Here is a 15,640-nt window from a genome sequence, read left to right on the forward strand (position 1 = left end):
CTTTTTTTAGTATAAGGAAATGTTGCCAGTAATACCATTAGCAAAAGAAGGGTGGAGAAAATTAGGGTATTGCAACATTAATAAACTTTTTATTTCTGCATATGAACTAAGTGCTTAGTCTCCTGTGAAGACACCTCAGAAACACTTGAGAAACAAGGCTTGAGCATAGGGTTTTTTTTTAGCATGCGCTTCTATTGAAGTGAAATGGCATCTGTTTATACAACTTTAGCAATAATAGGAATGGTTTTCATTTCTCCTGTGATTATACCAGCACTGTTCTTGGGGGGTGTATTTTACAATTTTTTCAATTCAGAAATGCCACCTGGAATTGACCAACCTCTAAAGCTTCGTTTTTTCCATTCATTGTTGATTGCAACCCTGATCGCGGTAAGTTAACTTTCTTAAAACTGGGGACTTCACTTTTATTTTGGTAGGATATTTGGGAGGTGGAAGATAATGGCTTAAGAAAAAAAAAGAAAAGAAGAATCAGCAATTCACCCCCCTGAAGCCTGTAAGCATTGTTATATGAACCAAATCATGTTAAATTAACTCATAAAACTGATATGACTAAACTCATAAAACTGATATGACTAATCTTAAAAGCTTATTTAGATTTTTCAGTGCATCTGTCAAACTGCAGCCACTTTACATTTTTCAGTTTCACATGAAAATTGAAAAAAATAACTATATATTGTACCTATTGAACTGCATGTACATATAATAATGCTATCTATTCAGAAGCAAGCCTACATTACTCCTCTTCACATTTGCTTCATTCTATACTTATTCTCCACAATCATACCCATATATTCATAGCTTTATACACACAATGTACTATGAACAATAAAAGAAATAAAAAATAAAAATGGATAGGAATGGTGAGGTCTTTCTTCTTGTGCGGCTAGTTCAGAAAGTAAGATATAGGTCTATTTAAGAACAACGTGTTTAGGTTTCACTTATTCTTTAAAAATGCCTGTGTGTTTGTGTATTTACTCACATGACAGTGAATTTAACATAATTCCAATATATCCATTTCCATTAACTCCATAAAATAAAGACAAAATTAAAAATCTTTCAAATGGGAAGTGGAAATGAATTATTATGGAAAAAATATAAAAATGGGATATTTTCAGTTTCAAAAATTTTGTCTATTTTTTCCAGTGCAAGCTAATAACAAACCTACTCCTTTCCACAAACAGTTATAGGGTTGACAAGTCATTTCTTGAATGCAAGTGTTACAGAATTAAAAAACTATCAAGTTGGAATTTGTTCCTTCCATCTCCAAAGTTGTACGATACTGTCAGCATCATAGAAACTTAGTACAGATTTTTAGGGAGAAAAAAAAAATCAAGATAAACCAAGTTCTTAGTGAATGCGTTAAATCACCTTCTAGATCTATGCATGTTAGTCTTAAAACATCAGTTTCCTTGGGCTAAAAATGACCACTGAATCTGCTCCCTTACAAATAGCAAACTATTTTGATATTGGATTTCAAAACAGTTGACAAGTTAAGACATTATGGCGCAGCTGGAATACAGTAGGTCTCTTCTTTCCCACCAAACCTCAAAAATTTCTTCTTAGGGTAACACAATTTTCTTTATACTTTTTCCACGCAAAATATATAGTATCTTTAATACAAGACATACTAAAATATCTTCTAAAATGCTACCCTCTTTTCATTATAGCTGTAAGGAATAGAAACAAATGCTATTTGTCTTCCTGACCTTGCTGTGTGCCAGAGCCTATGATAATCCCATAGATTTTAGCAGAGCCTACTTTTATAAACTACAGTTCTAATCTGCTTTCATCACCCTCACACCCATAGTCACTTCTAACACTTATTTCAAAATCAAAGATTAGTCTTCTCCTTTCCCCCATATTTTCAGCTTAACTACATTTCTGATTATTTTTAGATTCACAAAAATAAACATGCAAAAATAAACAATGAGCAAGAGGACAACTGGCTATGTAGAATGGGGCTGACATGTTACTTTTTGGCAATCTTCAGCAACATCTAATTCAATCAAAACTGTTCAATGACTTCTCAATAGTCACCGTAACTCCACTGAATCACTGTCTCCAGTATCTCCTGAAATACAACACAGTAAAATAAACCCAGGATTTTTTTTAAATTAAAGAGAGTTGGAACGTTTCACACTAATCATTTGCCGAATTCTTTCTTTTCAACAGGGGAAGATTTTGGAGAAGCTAGGGATCTGCAGTGATTTAAGCTTATTGCGAATTGTGCTAGATGGAATACCACCACGGAGAGATTCAAAACTTCTTATCAAAGATCTCAAAGTAGATGAGGTACCGTTGAGGATTTATCAGCCTAAATGGCCACCTACTGGCAAAAGAAGAGGAATACTATATTTTCATGGAGGCGCTGGCACATTTGGGAGCATTAGTAAGAAATCAGCAAGTTTTATTTTTAAAATCAAATCCAAACCTTTACATTTTTACCTTCAGACATGTGTCAGTCAATACCTCACCTGTCCTTCCTAATGACAATAGTCTTTGCAATCTCAATACTAACTGCAAAGCACCTTGTGGAATTAATAGTGTAGTGCACAGTTAAAGCTAATCACATTTCTACTTCCTTTGGGCTACAGGCAAAGCTGATGAAAGCAGCTCTTAGCAGATCTGAGGCTTCTAAATCCAGAACTGTGATCCAGAAAACCCTCAATCAGCTGTCAGCTAACAGCAGAGGGACTCTGCTCCTCCTCCTGTTGAAGCTGTTCTGAGAAAGATTCAGTTTGCTGGGGCAGAGACAGAGAGACCACTGAAACAAAACACATATGCTTAGGTCACTGTGAGGGAAGTTCAGCTCACAGGATGTTCTTGTACCTTAACTAATGACTAGCTGAAAATAAGACACAGCAACAGTTCTGGAGTAAGGGTTGGAATCCATGTCTCTTCCCTCCTTCTCCTCTGTATTCCATCTTTTCTGGAAATGTAATTTAAAATCCTTTTAGGCTGATATGGAACTCAGCCTAGATCTACTTTCTGGAATAATTACAGTATCATGAAAATGACAATGCTGTGGCTAAAAAGAATATATTCTGGGTTCATTCTTTGGAACAATGATTTGGTTACTTCTCAAGGAGAAATTTTTAGTTTTGGATCTCAACTGGACTGAAGTGTTTCCTGTAAGCTTGGATAGGGCCTCGGAGTAGAGAATTTAAGATACACTTCTGTGCTCAGCACTCAACTTTTGTGTAGAAACACTACAAAAGTCAGTGTTTCTCAACTTGCAGTCCATGCATCAAAGGAAGTCTAAAAGATATAACATGGTCCAAGAAAAAATTTAAAGAATACATTAAAAAAAAAATCTGTAAATATGTTCCCACTCATGCAAACAAGGAATCAAAAGGAAGGAAAATATAAATAATAAATGAGCATTAAAAATAGAACCAATTTTGGGGAGTTTGATTCTTGTGGTAACACTGCACAGAATACTTCTTTTTCAGAAAGGGAGACAACCCTTGGATTGTCTCAGAAGCTGCTGGCTCAGCCTTCTAACTGTTCTGGATCTCTTTCTAAGCAACCAAGTCTATGTGCGCTTTGTCTGGAAGCCAAGGCACCTAACATGGAAATCTAGATTTCATTCCAGGGGTCAGGCAGGGAAGTTTGTGGGTTTTGAATCCTTTACTGTTTCAAAGGGTAAGTCTCCACTAGCAACTATGTTAGGCAGGCTTCAGTTATCTGCAAATGAGTTTGAGAGTGTACCTAACTTTGTTTAGCATCATGAAGAAACAATAACGTAACTTCTAGTAACTTAGGTTCCATTCTGCACTGTGGCAGAAATAATCTACCCTTGTTTTATTGCAGAGCACATTAGTCTGGGTGGACTGTTAGGCTGACACCAGCTGTGATGCTTCTAGTTCTAGAGCTAGTTTGGGTGGCAGTGAAGACTCAAGAGATAAGCCTCTATGATCCAAGTGAAAGGTGAATTCCTTTTGCTGGAAGAAAAAAAAAACACACCACAAAGTTGCATAGTTGTAGTAGTTGTTCACAACGCAATTGCTGTTGCACAATCAGCACACTGAGGGAGCTATATCACATGCCATGGCTTAGTATAATATCCATACCCATACACGGACTGTGGTACGTGACCCTTCATTTGAATTCCCGTTGGTACTTGGTAACAGGAAAGCAAATAACATAATGACAAGTTTTTAAAAGGACTTGGGGAATCTACATACTAGTAAGCCTGAAGTCTGCAACTAGCAAATTAGCAGAAGCTACAATGAAGAACAGAATCAGTGGACAGATAAATACAACTTACTCCTTAAAATCCATACAAATGGAAGTCATGCTTCACAAATCAATGTAAGCTTTTTAAATGAGTCAGCAAATACATGAATAAAGGGGACTGAGATGATAAAACCTACTTTAATTTCTAAAAGAGTCTCTTAAAGAGGCTACACACCCATGACACAAGAGGGAAGGTCTTTCATTTGGATAAAAACTGATTAAAAGACAGAAAAAAGATGGGTTGTGGGAGGTTCCTGTGAGATTCCCATACGGAGATCTGTGCTGGGACCAGTGCTAATCAACATATTCAAAAACAGAAAAGATGTTGAAAACTGATATGAAACTAAGTCCCTCAAGGTAGTAAATGGATGGCTGAAAAACTACAGAAAGCCTTTATGATAGCAAAGGATTAGACAATAAAATGACAGGTGAAATGGCGTGTAGAGGAGTCAAACGGATGAACAGAGCATCCTAACTTTATAAATAAAACAATGGACTCTAAGCAGACTACTCCCTTGCAGGAAGATCATCTTGGGATTATGGTAGAAAATTGCCTGAAAACGTTGACTTAGTGCACAGTAGCAGTCAAAAAGCAAATACAATGTTAGGAATTATTATTAGGAAAGGACGAAACAGGAAACTTCTTTATGCCACTGTAATAAATGCATGGTGCATCTAAATATAGTATACTGCTTATAGTTCTGGTTCCCATACCTCAAAAAGGATATAGCAGTACCGGAAAGACTCAGAGAGAGGCTGCATAGGTGAGGAAAGTGCTTCTGTACAGAGAATAAGCATATAGACTATGACTCTTCAGGTTGGAAAAGACAGATAAAGACAGATACACGAAATGTCTACCAAACCATGAGAAGCAAGAGAAGTTAAAAACGGAATGATTATCCACCATTTCTTACAGTACAAGAGTTAATGTCACCAAATGGAAGTAGCGAATGCCAGGTACAAAATGAGCAAATAGAAATGGTTCTTTCCACCTTCGTAAGCAAGCTACGAAATTCTTCACTGCACAAAGTTGTTAAAGTTAAAATCATGGGTTCAAGAAGTGGTTCGAGTAACTCAGGGAAGAAACATTAATCAAGGGCATTAAATATAGAGACACAGCTTCTGTCTCAAGGAGTGCCCTGAGCCTCAACTTCTTGTATGCTTCTTATTACTTTATGCTCGTCCTCAGCTTATGCTTCTCCTTAGACATCTTTTGTTGACCACCAGCTGAGATGCGATACCAGCCTAGACAGACTTCTATTTTTTCCTAGTATTACCATCCTTACATGCTTATATTATGCCCTAGCAGCCACTGACCAATAACCAGAAAATACGTTAACATGTAAAGACCGCACTGCATAGCAGAAGTTACTCATTGGTCTCATCAGATCTATATTTTCATTTCAAAAAAGGGTATTTGATTTTTAAAACATCATTTCTGATAAACTTTCTCTTTAGGAGCCTTTGAAAGAATATGCCGCTATATTGCCAAAAAATGCAACTCAGTGGTCGTGTCTGTTGGGTAAGTGCTACTTTTACATAGAAGTATTTATGGTAATACAGTTCACAGTTGAAACATTTCTGAAAAATATGCTGAATCTATTCACTATTTTAGATTGTGCTCCCTATTTTTCACTTTAGCCTTTCATTTAATTTAGAAATGTGCTTATAGGCAAATATTCTAAAATAGCTGTAATGCCACTAGTTTGTCTTTCCCATCTACACTAGTTAAAACCAAATATAATCTTTAAAATTTGGAAAAAAAAGGCCTACATAACCACCATACCAGTCAATCATGAACAATGCACGTTAAATTTTTATAATTACTTTAACAATAACCACAATATCTTTGACATTTCAGTTATCGTTTGGCTCCTGAACACCCATACCCAGGGCAATACTTTGATTGTCTCAATGCCACCTTATACTTTATGAGGAATTTAGAAGAATATCATGTGGATCCTGCTCTCATCATCATTAGCGGTGACAGTTGTGGAGCTAATTTTGCTACGGTTATTTGCCAAATACTGCTGAATAGAAGAGATCTCCCAAAAGTACGTGCTCAGGTCTTACTTTATCCAGGACTACAGGGGCTAGATTTTCATTTGCCTTCCTATCAGCAGAATGCTTCAGTCCCCCTGTTGTTTCGGAAGCTAGTTATCTACTTCTGTTTTCGTTATCTTAATAAAGAACCATCAGTTTTGGAAGATGTCCTACAAAATTGCCATGTTCCTGAGAGTATGAAACGGAACTGTAAAAAATGGATAAGTGCTGACATTATTCCTGATGAATTTAAGATTAGAGGCTACGTACCACAGAAATCCACTTCATATAAACCTGAAGTCCATGAAGCAATCAAAGAAGTTTTAACAATAACATTTTCCCCGCTTTTAGCTGAAGACTCCATTATTTGCCAGCTCCCTGAATCCTACATTGTGACCTGTGAGTTTGATGTGTTTAGGGATGATGGACTGTTATACAAGAAGCGATTAGAGGACAATGGCGTTCAAGTGACCTGGTATCATTCTGAGAGTGGTTTCCATGGAAATTTAGCCTTTTTTGGCTATGGGATTTTTTCCTTTTTATCTGCAAAAAAGATAATGGATAATACTGTGAATTATATAAACAGTTTATAAAAGTATTTTTCAGAACAAAGATGTAAGTCGTACATGATCCTTGGTGAATTTATACTTGGCAAAACATGTAAACACTTATGATTTATGTTTTGGAGTTTGACTGCATTTTATACTTTCTAATTTCTGCTTCTGCAGTGACTCTCAAACAGATGTTAAGATTATTTAAAGCATCACCATTCTAGAAAACATTATTATAAAAACACACTAACAAGATCAAGCTGCAAAAGCAAGGCACCTGACACATACTGTTTCACTTCAGCTCTAGCAATTCTAGTATCTTTGCATGGCTGGCATGTGTTCAAGGCAAGCAGCAAGAACATCTCTTCACGAAGATTCTCCGACTGCCCAGAAATGCTGAAGACAACAACCAGGGTCTACTTTGGGCCTTGTGAGAGACAGGAGATGTTTAGGCTATCAGATGGAGAGCCCAATGTCTCAGAGTCTGTGAAGTCTTATGTCAGACAGTGAAATTGCAGCTATGCATTTTAATTTCTAGGGTTAGTTTGCACAAAGACTACACTTTTCTTGAAAAAGTATAGTCAAAAGAAAGGCTTCTGTCTGAAGCATAAGTTCTAAACTGGAACTAGTATGGGTTTGATTTTGTTTGGAATCTGAGAAATGATGTTTCATTTTGGAATTTGATTATTAAACTGGAATCCCTAAAGTTTAAGGAGCGTGTACATGTTAGGGAAGTGTAGAGGTCAGACTTCTTTTCCTTTTTGTACTCTTTGTTTTTCTTTCAAGATTATCTTATGCTCAGGACTACCTGTTATGCTATGTTTGTTGAAAAAGTTCTGAAGATCACAGATGTAAGAAGGTAGAGAAGCACATTATATTATCACTGTAATGCTGTGGCAATTTTGTGATGCTTTCAACAACAAAAAAAATAAAAACTAGCACTTCAAATGTTACAAGAGCAAGTTACATTTGCTAAACACATACTCACTGATAAACGTAAATGAACACCTCATGGTGAAAGGAACAATGCAACACTGGCAGACAGAGACCACAATCTTGCTAATTCTACCTAGTCAAATCTGTGCTGTGCACAGTAACTAATTTACCAGACAACTGGACTATCCATGACTATTGTATATGATCACATAGCTGTAGAAACATAATGCAAACTGAGTCCAGAAACGCCATTGGGTGGGCTATTTTTTTTTTTTAATCTGGACTTTTGCTGGTTTTAAACAAAATATTTCCTTCTACTTCAGAGTATTTTACGATGAGCATGTGCCCTATTAAAAACACTCAACTTCTCACTGGAAAAAATGAAGAAATTTCATTTTTTATAAAGTTTTCTAACTAAAATGACATAGTACTTTCCCCCCATCACTTACAATTAAACTAAAAAAAAAAAATTATAACATGGCTGCTTTATGAAGTTAGATTTTTACCTCTTTCATTTCCCGGGGAATTTGCAATTTCAACAATGTTCTGACATCCTAGTTGTTTGAAGAGTTTCAGACTCAGATTCACAATTAATACCTCAAGCATCATTTAAACTACAGCATCTCTACATTAGCACAATCCCATTCTACAGCAAGAACAAGACAAAGCAGTTTGATTTGAAACTCTTTAATTGCTGACTATCTTAAGTCATTTTATGCTGCACCGGTTGCACTCTTGGGAGTTACTGAAGCTTACCTGATACGAGGTAACCTGATCATGAATCTAAACTCAGCCTCCTGTGTTGTTTTTTAACCATGTTCTTCTTTTAGAAGAAAACACAAATACTAAAAAAAACTGAGATTGAGGTAATGACATAATTTTATAGGTGCACCTTTCAAAAAAACCCCATTGGTGCACACAGGACTTCGACCAACCTATCTTTTGTGAAATAAAGGGTGGGGAGAGAGTGGGAGAGGGAAAGACACCTACTGATGGATTTGTAAAAGGGAGGAGAAAGGTTTTTACTAGAGCAATCTCATGACTAAGAAGTAATCAGGAAGTAACAAGCCAAACATATCTGGGAAAGTCAAATCAAAGACATTTCAGATCACTGCTGCTCCGCAAAATGGCAGTTGTTTACACACTGCTGGTGTTATTCTTAGCAGTTTTTGTTGCTGGATTTATTTTGTTGGTCATGGGGGCAATTAATTTTGATTTCTCCAACTCAGAAATTCCTCCTGGAGTGAATCAGCCTGTAAAGCTCCGAATCATTCATATAATTTTAATAAGCAGAGCTGTGGTGGTAAGTTAACCTGGTGCGATTTCTGGGGGAAGAACGGTGAACCTGTAGATTTTAAACTTAATGCAATGCTAGAACCTTGCTTGGAATTAATTTTCAGAGAGGAGAGCAGGGCATAGCTATCATGCTGCATGTTGTATTTAGAAGCTCCGTTTTGCTAAAGAAACCTTTACCAGATTTTTCACACTACACGGCATTATTACAATCCTGCCTAGCTCTTACATTAGGCAGTAGGTAAACACTGCCTAACACAAGCATTTGAAAGTCTGACTGTGCTTCTACAATGAATTGTGCTAATCTAGCAATAATTTGATTAAGAATGCTTATAATTGTTGGATCATTTATATTTCCATTCTAGGTTCAGAATGTATCAGATATCTTTGGGCCATGCTTTCAAGCTTTTCTTAGACTTGGGGATGAGGAGTTATGTATTTATTCTGAAGACAAAATTAGAGTCTGAACATGTCAGAATTGGTTTTGGGAAGGGGGAGTTTTTGTCACACAAGTGACAAAATTAGGTAACATTTCCCAACAGGAGCTGAAGGAATTCCATCTCTCCTGAAAACATATTTATAACTCCTGCAACAACTAAGCAGGCTTGTCTGATGGGAATGAACGGTGCTGGCCAGCCCAACTTCTTCAGGTGAACTGGCCTGTAAAAGAGTGGGAAGCTAACCAGTCCGCAAGAGTTGACGCTCTTACCAGCACTCAACTTCTGATCTCACTAAATCAGTATTTCCATGTAATGATAGATGCATAGATGCTGTGATGATGAAGGTGTTAGAAATACATGAAATAGCTGAAGTTGTGCATATATTTAATAAATTACTTAAACACTTCCAAGAGGGACAAACTATTTAAAAAGAAAAAAAAAGAAAAAAAAAGAAAAAAAAGAAAAAAAAAAGAAAAAAGAAAAAAAAAGAAAAAAGAAAAAAAGAAAAAAAAAAAGAAAAAAAAAGAAAAAAGAAAAAAAGAAAAAAAAAAAAAAGAAAAAAGTATCTGTCAGAAATATTCTAGGTTAAAGTGGACCATACTAAAGAATTCTGGATATATATTCTCATGCTTTGGCTGCACACAAGTTGTAATTACAAAGTGATTACTTCACTTAAGCAGCTGGAAAAGCCAGTTCTCTTTTTATCATCTATACACTGCCCATTTGATGAGGGGAATTGCAGAATTGTATGCTGCAATATAACAACACAGGATGAAAGAAACCAAACAAACTGAAGGTAAAGGTGAGAATATTCTTTGTAGTTGTTCCATTTCTGCTTGGAAAATAGCAAATACAAAAGAATAAATCATTTTATCATGTTTGTATACAATCAGAGACACTAAGACTAGTTTCTATAATGAATTAAAGTCAGTATGTTGCAAAATGTATTAGTTTTTTCAGCCTCAAAATCAGGCATGGAGAACATTATAAATAGCTGGAGTCACTGGAAGAAAAGGTCTGTCGTAGGTAAATATATTGAGTCATAACACTATACTGATAATCCATACAAATGTGGCAGTCTAGTAAGAAATATTCATAACAATATTGAATATTAAGAGCTTGATTCAAATCTTCGCAAGGACCGAAGTACTGGTTTGGCATGACCAAATAATGTATTTCAAAACAGAGGTTATGCCTTTTTTTTATTTTTGCAAAGTTATGTTGGACCAGTAGCTCTCATTTGTATTCTTTTCATCTTCTGGTGCCTGCCGTGAATATCACTACGGCATACAGAAAGAACAGAAGTTTAGGCCTACGAAATATCTCAGGATCTTCTTGCCAGTGCATTGCACACATCAGTGAAGTCTTCAGAGATGAATCAAAAAGCAATTACCAAATACATTCTCAATTTAGTCAACTCTGCTTTGGGCAAGTGTCCATATCGTGAAAATCAGCACCAGAACTATCATCTTTCGCTATGTTTTCACATTGTCTCGGGGGCAAGGACAGAACAACCAGTGAAAACCAAACTCGTTTTCAATGTTAGGTAACAGACCTGCTGAGAAAGCAAGTCTGTTAATTTCACCAGTCTTTGTTAATGCTGCATTGTTTGGGGATTATGTTCTTCGGTAAACACTGCTGTTCATGTGACCTCTCATGACGCTACTGTTATTTGTTCAGTTGTATTTTATGTACAAACATTTTATGATTGCCCTAAAATATGAGACTTAAACATCACAAGTATACTGCTCATACAGTTCCTTTACTTTGGAAAATAGAGAATCTCTTGAGTGAACTCCCTATTCTCTTTGCCTTTGCACAGGGAAAGATTTTGGAAAATATTGGCATCTGCAGTCAAGTTAGCTTTGTCCGGTACCTTCAAGGTAGAAAGACTCTAGGAGCGGACCCGAAGCTCTTCATCAAGGACCTGTGTTTTGAGAAAGTGCCTGTAAGGATTTATCAGCCTAAGGTTCCATCTGCCAGCCAATGGAGAGGAGTTATGTTTTTCCATGGAGGCGGATGGGTATTTGGAAGTCTTGGTAAGATATCTAACAGAAAAAATATTATAATTTAGTTAAAGATGTATCTACTTCACAAATGGTAAAGTTGATTGTCACTTGATCTGTAGCAGTTACAAAGTTCGAGTATAACCACAGATGCACTCCCCTAAGTCTTGCTGTCAGAAGAAAGCATCTGCTGTGCATTATGTGCATTTTTCTTAAAGACAAGGACAATGAGATATGAGGGGAAAAAATACAGTAAGCAAATACTGAAATAGGAAGATGAGGGGGTACAAAAGATCTGAGGAGCTATGTAGGAAGGGGCAGAGAAAAGTAGAGATTATTTTCTTCGTGCAATTCTTTGACTTATGTAATAGACAACATCAGTACTCTGGCAAAAAAAACAAACAAAAACCAAACCCCAAACCCACCAAATATGTTTCTTTCAGAGTCCCATGAAAAGTTATGCCGCTCTATTGCCAGAGAAAGTGAATCAGTGGTTGTATCTGTTGGGTGAGTCTTTCCTCATGCTGTTTTTCAGAGATTATTTCCTACAGTGTAAATATCACCTTAGAGCTTCCCTGATCATAGCAACAACCATTCTCAGAGAAAGGTTTCTGTGGAACTTGTCAATCAATGTTTTCAAATTCTAAACTCAAAATTTATAGTAACCAGATAGTAAGCCACATATTCTACTTAATCTTTATTCAAGGAAACTCTGCTCGATGCTTACAGAAGCACTACATGAATAGCAAGCTAATATCATCACCAATATACTGACATAATGATTTGGATTATGAGGCTATAGTTGCACTGTAACAAAGACATAAAACAGAAGTACTGTCATTTGTATCTGACACATGGAAAGCTAAAACATAAACCGACTAAATGACTGTCAATAAAACCTAGACATAGTTGGCAGTTGAGTACTCCTGTGTTGTTAAAGACCTGAGAAACATCCTAAACAGATAACATCCTAAGAAGTTAATCTGCACCACGTGGTCCAACTAGCTGCCGTTTATTTATGACAACCTGTGGAGAAAGGGAAAATTCTGAGGTAATCAGGGTTATTGCTGGTTGCAGGAACCAGTATTTTCAGCAATACATTTAAAACTAGTATTTCCCTCATGTACTTTTGTTGTATCCTTTTGTGTACTAGGTATCGTTTAGCTCCTGAACACAAATACCCTGCTGCGTATGAAGACTGCCTTAATGCCACCATACACTTCATGAAGAATACAGAGCACTATGGGGTGGATCCTGCCCGTATAATTATCTGCGGGGACAGTGCTGGCGGCAATCTGGCAGCTGCTGTTAGCCAGACCCTTGCAGGTAGATCAGACCTCCCCAGACTACGTGCTCAGATCTTGATCTACCCGGGCCTTCAGGCACTGGACTTCAATTTACCATCCTATCAACAGAATCAGAGAGTCCCTCTCTTATTCCGAGAATGTGCCGCCTTCTTTGTTTTGCAGTACCTAAATGGGGATGCACCAAATTTGGAAGAGGTCTTGGAGGGTTCCCATATGCCTATAGATATTAAATTAAACTACAGGAAGTGGGTGAGTCCAGATAACATCCCTGAAAAATTTAAGGTCAGAGGCTACAAACCACATGTGCTACTTGACTGTACAACTGAAGTTTATGAGACAGTGAAAAGATTTTGTGAGCCCAACCTGTGTCCGCTGTTAGCTGAAGACGCTATTGTTCAGCAGCTGCCCGAGTCTTTCATCTTGACTTGTGAGTATGATGTGCTAAGAGACGACGGCTTGCTTTACAAGAAGAGACTGGAGGACAACGGTGTTCGAGTGACCTGGTACCACCTTGAGGATGGATTCCATGGAATCATAAATTCATTTAATAGTGGCTGGTTATCATTTTCATCTGGAAAAAGGGGTCTTGACAATATCGTGAACTTTCTAAAAGGCTTATAGAAACAATTTTCTTTCCTTCTGTAAGAACTGCCAGTTTTCTGTGGTCTTTTATGCTTCTAAATTCCATGTAAGAGGTTTAGATAGCACAATTTATTAATGAGCAATTATGCCAGTGTGACCACTGAAAAAAATATTTCAGGAATGCTATGAGAGTTTCTTTTAGTGTTGTTTGAAGTATTCCATCTGCAGTCTGCCTATTTTAATGATCTATTTGGACTAGGCGCTTACTACTCTCTCAGTAAATATTAAAGATACAGTAAAATTTTAAATCAACATCTGGTCTGACCCATTTTATTCAATCATGATCTATGGTTTCATTCTTCCTAGAAGGCTAAGTGTGTTTTGGTAAAGGAGAAAGATACTGATATTACAATGCTGTAACGCAGTGCCTGTCCTGTATGCTACACATAGCATCTGAGCCTAAGATTCCCAGTCACTGACTTGCAGAAAATTTCTATGAGCTAGGTAACTGGTATTTTAGACTTGAAAAAATGAAGTCAAAACTGTAACTGTCCCCAACAGAGACACTCTATTAACAGCTTTGTGTAAATTAAAATGGAGGAAATGCTCTAAGTGTTTTCCTATGTTTATCAAACATACGAGTATGCTAAAAAACTTGTTCCTGTGCTTAAATACTCTAACAACAAAATAAGATTGATGCATTTACTTTCGTAGAGCACACCTTAGCTTTTTTTTTTCCTCATGTTAGTTCTCGTTTTCTTTTCTAAATGTCCTTGTTAAAACTACTTATTCCAAATTACTTAATGTCCACAATACAGGAAGCAGTGTGTTGTGGCTGCAGATCAGACGCAAGAGGCAATTTAATCCCCACAGTAGTTGGCTCTCCTTGTAAACAGCAACTCGTCATAAACTAGAACTTCATTCAGTACTTAACTGCTATCTCTGAACAGTCATCCATAGCATCCGCAATCCAAGAATACCATGCAGAATACCAGGCCCTGTATCAGTCCCACAATTAATGTGAAGCTAAACAGGAAATTAAACACATTCTCCTCTGCCTCTTCTCCAATGTAATGCGTGCTGGCACCTTGCACAACATCTCCAAGGACTTTAAAGTGTGAGAGGTCTGGCACCTGAGAGATCTATTGTAACTTGGACTGCTCTAAGGTTTACTATTATCTGAGAAAGCTAAATCAAAGACAGGTGTAAAGACACCTCACTTTTGGTTAAGTGAAATGGCATTTTTTTATATACTGCCAGTGATACTGCTGGTGATTTTTACTGCTTCATTCATACTAGCAGTTATGGGAACAATTCAATCTGAGTACTCCAATTTCAGTATCCCTCCTGGAGTGAATCATCCTGGAAAGCTTCGACTTGTCCTTGCTTCTATGATTATTACATCTGCTATGGTGAGTTACTCTGCCATGATTTCTGCCAGAAATGTGGTTTAGGTGTTATTTTTGTAAGGTTATATGTGTAAAGACCAGAAACCTGCTGGCTGCATCAAGACTGAAATGAAGGTTTTCTTGTTTTGGGGGCTGACTTTAAAGAACAATTTTTGTAAAATCATTTCTGTTAGACCTCACATAGTTCAGTCAGATTTTCCCTATTACATAGGGATGAAGCCAACCATAAGAGTCCAAGCTTTATCAGCTGACCTTCCCTAATTCAGTTTAAGTTAATTATTTATAAAAAGTGAGATTGCTTTGATTTCCATTTTAGCTAAGCACAGATGATGTTTTTAGGCCATTCTTGGGGCTTTCCAGTAACACTGATGGAAGGCCGGGTGCTTCTTAAGCAGATAAAACCAGAGACTCATGGGAAACCTTAGAGGAACGACATCTGGGTTGTAAGCCTGTAAGCGGTGGGAAGCTGGTATGAAACCAAAGGACTTGGTGATGCTGAGAAGGAAACACCTTTTTTTCTCCCCTAAGACATTTTGCCTGACAGAGCGTGAGTCGGACGCATGGGCCTACCTGCTCAGGTGCACGGTGCCAAAGCAACTCTGCTCGCCCAGGCACGTAGCCTCACAAGGGACCGCCATGGCTCCATCTTCTCCTGTGCCAGCTTTCTGGTGAGGACCAGACCGGAGCGGCTGCTAAAGGCGAGGGTAGAGGCGAGTGGGTCTGGAGCAGGCTGAACCCCGTCAACACGAAGCCTGGGTGCCCCGTCAGGCCTCGCAGCGGCCGGGGGAAGGCAGGCGCAGGGTCTCCCTCACGGCA

At 37.5% G+C, this 15,640-nt stretch overlaps 3 protein-coding genes across 3 annotated transcripts in view; all 3 read left to right on the forward strand.

Annotated features, from left to right (window-relative positions):
• Positions 1-204: 204 nt before the first annotated feature.
• LOC103917994 (arylacetamide deacetylase-like 4) lies at positions 205-6,893 on the forward strand. The gene is made up of 4 exons (XM_009325229.1): positions 205-387; positions 2,191-2,407; positions 5,716-5,779; positions 6,119-6,893. The coding sequence occupies exons 1-4, from the start codon at positions 205-207 to the stop codon at positions 6,891-6,893; spliced, it is 1,239 nt and encodes a 412-aa protein (XP_009323504.1).
• Positions 6,894-8,913: 2,020 nt separating this feature from the next.
• On the forward strand, positions 8,914-13,454 carry LOC103917995 (arylacetamide deacetylase-like 4). Its single transcript, XM_009325230.1, has 4 exons — positions 8,914-9,090; positions 11,343-11,559; positions 11,970-12,033; positions 12,680-13,454. The coding sequence occupies exons 1-4, from the start codon at positions 8,914-8,916 to the stop codon at positions 13,452-13,454; spliced, it is 1,233 nt and encodes a 410-aa protein (XP_009323505.1).
• A 1,930-nt stretch (positions 13,455-15,384) lies between these two features.
• Positions 15,385-15,640, forward strand: part of LOC103918055 (arylacetamide deacetylase-like 4) — a 2,678-nt gene continuing 2,422 nt past the window's right edge. The window contains exon 1 of the mRNA XM_009325294.1: positions 15,385-15,538. Coding sequence (XP_009323569.1) covers positions 15,385-15,538 — 154 coding nt within the window. The remainder of the gene's footprint in view (positions 15,539-15,640) is intronic.

Source organism: Pygoscelis adeliae, unplaced genomic scaffold (assembly GCF_000699105.1).
Source record: "Pygoscelis adeliae isolate BGI_AS28 unplaced genomic scaffold, ASM69910v1 Scaffold36, whole genome shotgun sequence".
Classification (NCBI taxonomy): domain Eukaryota; kingdom Metazoa; phylum Chordata; class Aves; order Sphenisciformes; family Spheniscidae; genus Pygoscelis; species Pygoscelis adeliae.